The sequence below is a fragment of the Panthera uncia genome (genome assembly GCF_023721935.1).
Source record: "Panthera uncia isolate 11264 chromosome A1 unlocalized genomic scaffold, Puncia_PCG_1.0 HiC_scaffold_17, whole genome shotgun sequence".
NCBI lineage: Eukaryota > Metazoa > Chordata > Mammalia > Carnivora > Felidae > Panthera > Panthera uncia.
The window spans coordinates 87760120-87771801 of NW_026057577.1; the positions used below are offsets into that span (position 1 = coordinate 87760120).

The 11682-nt window shown below is 36.7% G+C and overlaps 1 protein-coding gene across 4 annotated transcripts in view; it reads right to left on the reverse strand.

Moving 5' to 3' along the window:
• The window catches only part of NSD1 (nuclear receptor binding SET domain protein 1), a 146319-nt gene that overhangs the window by 9395 nt on the left and 125242 nt on the right, over positions 1-11682 (reverse strand). For all 4 annotated transcript variants that reach the window (XM_049648612.1, XM_049648610.1, XM_049648611.1 and 1 more), the window contains 4 exons: positions 10947-11152; positions 6876-6988; positions 1908-2177; positions 450-566 (listed from right to left, as the gene is read on the reverse strand). In XM_049648612.1, the coding sequence (XP_049504569.1) occupies positions 450-566; positions 1908-2177; positions 6876-6988; positions 10947-11152 (706 nt within the window). The remainder of the gene's footprint in view (positions 1-449; positions 567-1907; positions 2178-6875; positions 6989-10946; positions 11153-11682) is intronic.

Here is an 11682-nt window from a genome sequence, read left to right on the forward strand (position 1 = left end):
TAGGCACCAATGAAATGCAACTCATCAGCAAATTCCTATAATTGGAAAGATGAGTTGGGTTCAGAAGCTGAGTTCTAAAATCAATTTTTAAGACCTTCTTAATGTACTAAATATTAACAAATCAGTTTCTCAATCTGTAAAGCAAAAGGGTAAAAGAATGATTATTTTACTTTGTTGGCTTCAAGTTTTAATCCTATAGGAAAAACTAAAAGACATAATACCCAAATTAAACAGTTCAAAAAGAAAGCAAATAGCTTTGTTGCCTCTGGCAATGAATGTATACCAAGAAATGGGCAAACTGAGCTACTCCAGAACCTTGACCAAGCAATCCCTATAAATTTAAGGGAAAGACATTATTTTGGGTGGTGAATCCATGCCTACAAACACTATGACTAGGACAATATCAATTTCACAATCTTATAACAATGGAAGTAACACAAATTACTTACTTTGTCTAGGGTAAGCATATAGAAATTAGTGATATCATGTTCTTGGGCATAACGGATTCGAGCTCTGCATTCTTCTTCATCTATTAGCTCACCCACATACTCATTCACAAATTCACCCTAGAACAAGAAATAGCTCTTAATGGCAAAAAGCACAACTGTGTTCCCAGGTACACCTTATTTTTTAAAAAATTAATGAAAATAACAATCTCCAAAGAAGTTCATGTACACGTAACTAGTCACTTTAGCAAAGGATTATTCAAGAAACACAAATACGATGCTTCAACTATTTGACAATGAAAACCACCTCCCCACTCCTATCATGGTTACCAGGAGAAAGACTGGGATACACTTGACAATGAAGATCAACCAAGATGAAAGTAAGTAAACTAGGGCTCCATTATAATGCTGACATGGATAGTTGAACCCTTTAAGTGCCCCCAAACCTGAAAGTCAGTTTCCCTAAACTATGATCCTTTTCCAGAGAACGTGCTCTGTCTGCTGCCTTTCCACATTTTACAATACTGTCCTCCTGACACTGTGGCCATACTAGCTTTCACTCTTGCTGTCCACCTTGCCTGCAATGCTTTAACACTCAACTAGTCTAAGCCAACAACTATTTGTCTTTCAATTTTCAACTTAAAATATTCTCAGAGTCAAAGCTAGTTTCAGGCCCTTTACCATTTACCACTGCCTCCAGAACCCTTTGTGCTTCCACACTGGGTGATTACTTGATCAATGTCTGCCCCCCTTAGAATGTAAACTTTATGAAAACATGAACCATGTCTCTATTATTGATCACTGCATTTGGAGCACAATGCCCAACACACAGTAGATAATAACCACTTAGCAAATAACGAAACAGACTGATATTCACTTCCTTTTCTAGAGACAAACTTCAGAATTCTTCAGAAAGCATAACTAGAATAAAGTTTATTTTATTAAAATGTCAAGATTTATTCTACACAAAGACTACATAATATTATCTATCAGAAACTTGCAGGTCCTTCTAAGTTTGAAATTGTAGATGTTAGTGAGCTTTTTAGTACAGAGGGCCTAATCCTCTTCTTCATTTTCCATGAACTCAAACCCAGTGAAAACAGATTTTATTAGGTGATTAACACCTTTGTATCACATGTTCATTATCCCCTTTCTCTTAACTACAGGTTCCAGGATTGTCACAAAAGAGCAAATAAGGTCACAGTATCTCTATGAATTCCCTTCATTTTTTCATCCTCATACACAGTGAACATGTTTAATACTAAGGACTTTAGAGGTAAAGGAGACTTTCCCAAGCCTATAAACTCTAGAAGGACACAGCAAGACTAATAGTAAGGTTAATCCTTAACTATCTTATCTTCCCTCTAATGATCATCTCCTATTCATCAAGAATAACTACTCCTATTAAGCAAATGCAAAGAAGAAAAAAAAAATCTATAAATTATGAAAAACTTTCTTCACCTTTTTAATATCGGTTTTTGTCCGGAGACCCCAGCCCCTCTGTAATGTGCGAAAAATTTCAACCTCTGGATACTGGCGCTTAGTGAAGCACTGGTTTTGGCAGCGTCCTCCGGCAGGACATACTGTGGGGTGGCACTCATAGAGCAGCATGCGGTTGATACACTCGGAGTCTATCCCACAGGGGTTATCATCAGTAGCTTTACAGTTGCAACGGGGAATTTCAGACAAGTCTGCAGTAAAGATTTGTACCCTGCCAATAGGACGGTTCACCTGGAAAAGAAATACATACTATAGAACATCAGGCAAGCCAACACAAGCCAGTTTAGGACCTATTAAAAGATAGACGTCTTTTCCTTGAAGTTGAATGCCACATTTTACAGGATTTTGAACTTAGTGGCATTATTCACAATAGCTAAAATGTGGCAAGAACCCATATACATCCACAGATAACACATGGATATACAAAATGTGGTATAAATAATGGAATATTATTCAGCTTAAAAAGAAATTCTGACACATGGTATAACATGGATGAACCTGAAGTACATTATTGTACATGAAATAAGCCAGTCACAAAAAGACAAATACTGTATGATTCCAACTTATATAAGGTACTTATAGTAGTCAAAATCATAAAGACAAAAAGTAGAATGGTGGTTTTGAAGAAATGAGAGGAGGGGAGAATGGGAAGCTAATGTTTAATGGGTAGAGTTTCAGGTTTACTAGATGAAAAAAAATACTAGAGATATATGGTGGTAATGGCTGCAAACATTATGAATGCACTTAATATCACTCAACTGTATGTTTAAATAGGATTAGGCTGATAAATTTTATGTTATCTATATTTTACAATAAAAAAATTTGAAAAAAGATTTAGGCACGTTTGACATAAAGCCTTACTTAATATACAAATTATGAATCCCACAAAAAATTTTGAAAATCACTTAAAAAAATGTAGTTTAAAAGCTGGTACGCCAAAGTGAACTCTAAACTGAGTTTCTGCTATTACCACATGGTGGCACCACTTTAGCAGCTACGTTAAAAAAAAAATTCTTAAATTATAATGGCTTGCATGAGAAGGTCTTTGGGTAACTGAGGTTCCTGTTATGTGAAGATATATTTTAATATTTATTACCGTAATATGAAATCTTTTTAATAGACTATAGCAATGTCACTCATGCATTTATTTAGTAGTAGTCAAAAACAGTGAAAATCTGCTGCGGTAAAACACAGAGGTCAAACAGCTGCTATAACACTGAAGCCATTAGTTTTTCAAATGCTGGTAGCAACAATTTGAGGCAAAAAACAGACATTTCATAATACAGGTGGATTTGTGTACTATGAGAATGAGTCTCCCCTACCTGATATTATTTCATGGGGAATAGTCAAACTGTGAGTCTTTAAAAACTCAACCCTTTCATAAAAATTGGCTATTCAGGAATTTTATCAAAATTTTGATAAATCACTTGTTAACATTGTTGTGAGAATAAGAAATACAAGTAAAAGTTATAGTACAGAGCTTACTACAGCCTCTTAAACATGGTAGATATTAAAATTAAGTTGTCCTTTTAATATCTTATTTATTTATCTATTTATTTATTTATTTATTTATTTATTTGAGAGAGAGAGAGAGAGAGAGAGAGAGAATATGAATCTTAAAAGGAGGCTCCATGCTCAGTATGGAGCCCAATGCAGGACTTGATCCCACGACCTGGGATCATGACCTGAGCTGAAATCAAGAGTCAGATGCTTAACTGATTCAGTCAGCTAGGCACCTATTAATGTCCCTTTTAAGTATTTGTCACATCAAATATTTGAGATTACCCTATCTATTCAATCTAAAATCACTATGATTAACAAAAGTTATTTCCACCCGCTAAATTCTCAAAAAGTTTCATTTCTAACATTTTAGTTTTTGCCTACTGTTTAACAATATCATAAAATCTCCACTGTCTTTGCAGAAATATAATGTCTTCAAACCAGTTCTCGATAGCACCTTAGAAGGATGTAACTCTACCAGATCTCTTCCCAGATTTTTCAAATACTGGTAAAAATTGTAAACTTCTTATTAATGGAGGAATATTGTTACCACATGAAGTTATACTATTGAAGGCATACTATTACCACTGAAGTCACAAAACTCAAGAAAGCAAATTCTAAAAGTATAGAGGTAAGGACTAAGTTCAATCACCTCAGACTGCAGGTCCTACAAATAGGGCACTTGAACATGCACCTGTCTCAAGATGAGTACCCTTACCTGACCTCCCTCCCACAAAATTTTCATCCTACTCCTTTTCTTCTATAAAAATATGTTTCAATCATTCGGAAGATCTAATCTAATTTGTTACTAATCCCAAGTAAGTTTCTTGCCTAACATAACATAAAGCAAAACAAAAAAAACACATTGTTTAGTAAGAATAAAATATAAATATGTAAGTACAGTTAAATTTAGCTCACTCTAGATCAGAGATTGACAAACTTTTCCTGTAAATGGCTAGATGGTAAATTTTAGTCTCTGAAGGGTATAGATTTCTGGTGCATGTAGCTTAATTCTGTCATTGGAGCACAAAAGTAGCATAAGACAATTTCTAAAGAAGCATGGATGAGTGTCAATAAAACTTCATTTATGGATACTGATACTTGAATTTCATATAATCTTCATGTCCTGCTTTTCATTTTTATATCTTTCCCAACCAGAGTAGGCCAGATTTGGTCCATGGACTGTTGGTTGGTTTGCCAATGGTTTGCCATTTGGTCCATGGACCACAGTTTGCCAACCCTTGATCTAAAACTTTTTCCTGGAAATATATTTGTTTATAAAAAGGTGGGACGGTGTATGAAGGAAAGAAGTTGGCTTCTAAATTCTGTGATTTAGATCACTCACAAGAAGTTTCTCTCTCAACAGCTCAATATGGTTGACGTGCTACTCAGAAATGCCTCCCTTGCTATTATCTGACATCTATGACTGTGGGAAACCAGATTACTTTCCCCTTTTTGAGGCCTAACTACACTTAGATCTCTATGCATTATATCTCCATGCACAATAACTCCACTTAACTCAGTATATCACCACCAGTGTCCATTTAGACTCAATTTTAGATTGAGTCTCTTTTCATCAGTTTTATTTGTAAGGATTTATATTTTATTAATCTTATTCTTTCTTACAGGTCTTCCAAAGATCAAAAGCCAAATTTACCTTTTTTTAAAAGGGGGAGGGGGGGAACCACCCTCATTCTATCTTGCAACTACCATGTACATCCATTAAAACCCTTTTAAAAATCTAAGCTATATTATGGAATTTTAGTGTTCCTAATTTCCTATATTTCATAACATTTCACTATTTTATCATTACTCATAGTTACTCATCAGTGATTCCCAACTCTGCCAATAAAGATTTAACTGACAAGGGGGCGCCTGGGTGGCGCAGTCGGTTAAGCGTCCGACTTCAGCCAGGTCACGATCTCGCCGTCCGTGAGTTCGAGCCCCGCGTCAGGCTCTGGGCTGATGGCTCGGAGCCTGGAGCCTGTTTCCGATTCTGTGTCTCCCTCTCTCTCTGCCCCTCCCCCGTTCATGCTCTGTCTCTCTCTGTCCCAAAAATAAATAAAAAACGTTGAAAAAAAAATTAAAAAAAAAAAAAAAAAAAAAAAAAAGATTTAACTGACAAGAAAACAGAAAAATAATGAAATCACCAAAGTTCATACATGCAAGAGTTCAACACTCACATTTTAGTTTCTGTATGGCATTGCCCAAAGTGCTAAATCATCTTTCCAGAATGTATTAAAGAGTCGAGATAACATCTTTGTAGTCTGCTTTTAGTAGGGTTGCTTTATTGAGCAAATAAAAATCCCAGACACCTGATTAAATTTGAATTTCAGATTGAAAAAAAAAAAAAATAGGTTTCTAGTTTAGGTATGTCCCATGGAATATTTGGGATATACTTGACTACATTAGCCTCTAAAGATGGTGAAATTGATCTTTAAGTGAAACCTCAGACTAGAAGACTTTAGAAGCCCAAATATCAATGGGAATACTAATAATAAATTTCTATAGACAAAAAAGAAATATGGTGTTCAGGAATGACATCAGCATAAATACTGTACAACAAGAAACTGGACAGTCTCATTTTGTTAACAAAGTTCATAATAGTATTCTTTCATGTCTTCTAACGTTTGAACACAACTAACTTCTTAAAAAGGTTTTTTGAAAAGAGGTTATAGGAGTGCCTGGCTGGCTCAGTTAAGTGTGTGACTCTTGATCTCAGGGTCATGAGTTCAAGCCCCATGTTAGGTGTAGAGATTACCTATTTAAATAAATAAAACTTAGAAAAAAAGAAGAATAAAGAAGTTTTAGTAAATACTTGTTGAAATGTCTAGTAAATTTGTTCTACATTATTCCTGTATTTTTAACTTCTCTTAATTATTCATAAAAATGACTTAAAACATAAACAAATGCAAAGGATCCGAAGGACCCTGATGATAAACAGTGAGGACTCTTACTCTACTAGTTCATTAAGGGTTAGGTACAACTAACAGGAACTTTACTGACCTTGGGAAACCCAGTCATAGTGGTCACCTAAAATATCTTTAGTATCAGCCATTACCAAGAAGACTTACCCTGTGTATTATTCACACTATCTCGGGACTATTTATCACTTTTTATCATGGTTCTTGAACCCCCTTCAAACTGCAAGATATTGACTGTGCACATAATCTAATCCAATCTACTTCTATAAAAAGACTTTCCAAAGCAACAGAAAAAATTATAAAACACAACTGATTTTACATAAAAGTGTAGACAAGGTGCTAGGAATGCTGCTCTGGAACTTTTTATCTTCTTTCAAGTTCATACCTCTACCTAAAAGCAACTGTGTTTATGCTTCCAATCCTCTTCATGAACACAGCAGGAAGAGAGAGAGAGAGATCTATAGGATCTCTCCTAGAGACAGAGTCTCCTGAGGTCTTTTCTCACCTTTATATGCTTGTAAGGTGGTGGCTTCTTGTCATTCTTTCGGTCTTCCTGCAGCTGTCTCAGCTCTTTTTGTGCCTTTAACTCCTCAAACCTTGCTGCAGCTTCTTGAAGAGCTAAGAAAACACACAGCACAAGTCACTTAATCTTAGGTGGACTTGTTCATTTTGCCTTTTTTTCCCCCTTTAAAGTTGGAGAAAATCCATGTCTTTTACACAAAACTCAACCAGCATTATATGGAAAATTAAGAAGTATATATGACTGCTATTTTCAAGTTAATTTATAGTTCCCAGGGTATTCAGATTTAGCATTAATACAAAACATAATCCACCATTAAATGGCACAATGCAGGCTACCACCTTCAGAGGAAAATTTAAAACAAAAACAAATCCAGCCAAATGATTTGAAAAAGCCCACAAATAACATCTCCTAACAACGAGACTGCATCTGTTCAGCAAAGTCACTGCCCTTCATTAAGCCAAATTCTTGCCTCAGTTCTGAACCTCTTGCCTCCAGAAACACTCCGTCTCTTTAGTGCCAAATAACATGCTACATTCCTTTGGAAGAAATTCAAAATTAAAGTTTTCCTCTCCTTCTTGCCCAATTTTCTAGAGTACCTGTCCTATTCCTCTCCTAAGGCTCATTCTGTAAATATCAACTATTAGCTATAAAGATACAATAACAGATCTTCATAGCTGATTTGTATTCAAGTACTATACTTTCATATGCTTGAAAGAGTGTAATATCTTAGAAGTCCAACAAAATCTTAAGATTCTTTCTTTTTCCACGTAAAACTAATTTTTCATTCATTCTCCTTTTTTAGAATTCATTATTCCTGAACCAGGTTAAAAATTCTGAAAAGAATCCCAATTCTTTCCCCTCCTTCCTCTCTGCAGCTTTCCCCATATTCTGTTAGCTATTTAAAGAAAATATCCCCTTTGATCCACCCCTTTTTCTCCATTTCCCTGTCACCATCTAACAGAATTCGTGTTGCCCTGAATCCTCTTATTTTATAATCACTCCTTTCTTCATGCTATTATTCACCATGTCCTGCCTACTCTGTCTACTTAATGTCTATCCAAATACTCATCATCCTCTCCACCCCAGAGTCACTTCACTGTGACAGTCTTATCATCTCTGTTCAGAAGTACTGAAACAGCCATCTCACTAACATTCTGGCTATAGCCTCTCACGTTTATGGTCCTCAAGTTCTACTTAGACAAAAGTTTCTAAAAAGTCTGCTCTGACCATGTAACTTACCTACCTTTTCTGGCAAACAGCCCTGTGTTCCCCAACCCCATCTTCAACTGTACTGCATAGAGGTCACTAACTCAGTTTGTTAAAGATTTAATGTATACTTTCACATATGCTGTCTTGTTAACATTTTCACTGTTAATTTTTTTTTTTTAAGTTTAAATGTTTGTTTATTTTTGAGACAGAGCAAGTGTTCTGGGGAAGGGCAGAGAGAGATAGAGATAGAGAATCCCAAGCAGGCTCTGTGCTATCAGCACTGAACCCGACGTGGGGCTCAAACTCATGAACCTTGAGATCATGACCTGAGCTGAAATCAAGAGTCAGATGCTTAACTGACTGAGCCACCCAGGTGCCCCTAAAGTTTATTTTTAGAGGTGGGGAGGGGGTAGGGAGGGAGGGGAAGAAAGAGCATGCCTGGGGGGAGGGGCAGAGAGAGAGGGAGACAGAATCACTGAAAATTTGATGCAGGACTCAAACTCACGAACCGTGAGATCATGACCAAAGCTGAAGTTGGGACACTTAACCAACTGAGCCACCCAGGTGTCCCCCATTTGTTAACTTCTTTGCAGGCAGAGTAGGGCTTAAAAGTTTGGATTCTGGGGTCCAGTTGCTAGAGTTGGAAACCTTCCTCTATCACTTATTGGCACTGGAACCTTGGGTAAGTAATTTTTACTTTTATGATCCTTAGTTTCCTCATCTATAAAATAAGGATAATAACATCTAACTTACAGGGGGTATCACAAGGACTTAAAGCAGAAAAAAACCTGAACAGGGTCTGGCAAACAATAAATGAGAACTATTATTATGGTTCGCTCTTCAAAGTCACTTGGAAAAAAACCATCCAGGACTTCTAACTTTGATCCCCAGCACAGTTATGCTTCCTCTTGGTCTGTTCCCATAGCACACCATGCACATTTTTGCCACAACACTCAAAGAATGGCATTTTGACTGCTTAGATCTCGAATTTGCCCATAAAAACGTGTATTCTTTGAAGGCAGAGGTACCCAGCCAGCCCAGGGTAGAGGCATAGAAAGAGCAGAATCCCAGAGCTTTAGTGGGCTCAGACTTGTGGTATTCCCTACAACTCGACCTTCTCCCCCAGCCTCCGTGGTGGCCAGCTCTATGCAGACAAAGATGTTGCTAAACTGGTCCCCGACCACCCAAGATTACAAGACTCAAGAGCCAAGCTCCTATAGTATTAATACTAACAGCTCATATTTGCACAGAAACGACATGGTCAACAGATAAGTGAGGACCCAATGAAATGACATGAGGCAAATGGAACCTTTGTGAAACTTGTTCCCTATGGACATCATTCTCATTCCTCATCAAGAAAGTTTTACCTGCTTACAATCTTATAAAGAATCTTCATCTAATCAAAAAGTTTCACTATTTTTTAATGTTTATTTTTTTAAACTTAAAGTTTATTTATTTATTTTGGGGGAGGGGGAGAGAGAGAGAGAGAGAGAGAGAGCGAGCGAGCCCAAGCTGGGGAGAGGCACAGAGAGAGGGAAAGAGAAAACTCTGTCAGCACAGAGCCCAACTTAGAGCTCAAATTCACCAACTGTGAGATCATGACCTAAGCTGCAACCAAGAGTCAGAAACTTAACAGACTGAGCCACCCAGATAACCCTTAAATGTTTATTTTTGAGACAGCACAAGTTGGGGAGGGGCAGAGAGAGGGGGACCAAGGGTTAAAAGTGGGCTACGAGCTGACAGCAGTGAGCCCAATGTGAGGCTTGAACTCATGAACTGCAAGATCATGACCTGAGCCAAAGTCGGAGGCTCAACCAACTGAGCCACCCAGGTGCCCCGAAAGTTTCACTTGTTTAGAATCTCCACCTCACCATGCAGATAAAATCTTACATATGTCAATGTCCAAATAAATTAAGAAATAAGAGATACTTATACTGTCTTTCAAAGGACAGCTAAAGGAAGAAAGTAATTATTGTTGATGGCATACCAACTCAACTATGTGCTCTGTGGTTGATGTTTTTATTATCTCACTGAATTCTCAAAGCAACCTTTACTCATTATACAGTAAGAGAAAACTGAGGCTCATAGTTGATTCAACCCCTCCTAGCCCCAAATGTCCTCATTCCTTCACTACCAGGCCAGCTTAAAAAAAATCTCTTTTGATTCAGAACATTAATGCTTTCTTTCATTTTCAATATTTTCCTTTATTAACTTCTGGTGAATTTTATTTCTTCCCAACAAATCAAAAAAAAAAAAAAAAACCAAAAAAAAAAACAAAAAATAAAAACCTTGTGGAATAAACAACTCTACTAGAGATTCTGACTCTTGTCTAACAAACTATACTGTTTATGCTATAAAACAGTTCCAAAGTTCCAGTACTTGATAAGATGCTGAGAAAACAGAACTGATAAAACACTTCCCTCAAGGGGCACCTGGGTGGCTCAGTTGGTTAAAGCGTTTCACTCTTGATTTCAGCTCAGGTCAAGATCTCAAGGTTCGTGGGATCAAGGCCCACATTGTGGGCTAACAGCACAGAGCCTACTTGGAATTTTCTCCGCCCCTCCCTCACTCAGGCTTTCTCTATCTCTCTTTCTTTCTCAAAAGTAAATAAATAAACCAAAAAAAACTCCCTCAAGGAAATTCTAGTTACCTAAAGGTTAGGCTAAAAATAATGAGCTATGTGGATCAAGTTCCCTATAAAATCCTATAGCTGTAGCTACATAATGCCCCAGAGATCAGAACACAGCAGCTAATGGAATATATGTGAATTCTAACACATAACAGAACAAATACTTGGGTAACAGAGATCTGTGATGGCCTGAGAAACAAAAAGGATAAAGTTACCTTTTTTATATGTCCCATCCACTCCTTTGCCCATCTTATCCTTGCTGCTCACATCACCCTCCATATAGGGAAAGACTCGAGCCTGGTGTGTCCACAGATAGTCATTAGACCCAAAGAATAACACAGGGAACTCGCCAACATCATGTCTCATCTTATCAATATTGGAAGGTACAGCTCGAGGATGGCAGATCTCAGCTGGCCACCACCTGGGAAAGGTGAAAACAAGCAAGGAAACCTTTAGAAGGCTGCAGAATAATTAGGGAAACAAGCTACTTTTTAGGACAGGAATAAGGAATAACAAGGTCTATCCACATTAAAGTCCAACCTAGCCACTTTTACAATCTAACTAGAGAACAAACAAGTAGTATGTGCTGAAAACGCCCACCTTCATAGATATACTCACATATAAAGTTAGATTCAGTTATTTTAGTTTAAAGAATCTATAAAAGGAAACAATAATTTAACAAAATAATAATTATCACATAGATATGAACAAAGCTTTTGACTATAATGTTCACTGAAGAATTATCTTTAAGAATGAAAACCTGGACAGCAATCTAAATGTTCAACAAGAAGGGAATGAATGATAAGGTAACTATGGCACATGATACAATGAAATACAATTTGGCTTTTAAAAAACTGTTAGGCATATAGAAAAATGACACCAAGAATTGACCCCTAAAATAAAAAAATAAAATAAAATAAAATAAAATAAAATAAAATAAAATAAAATAAA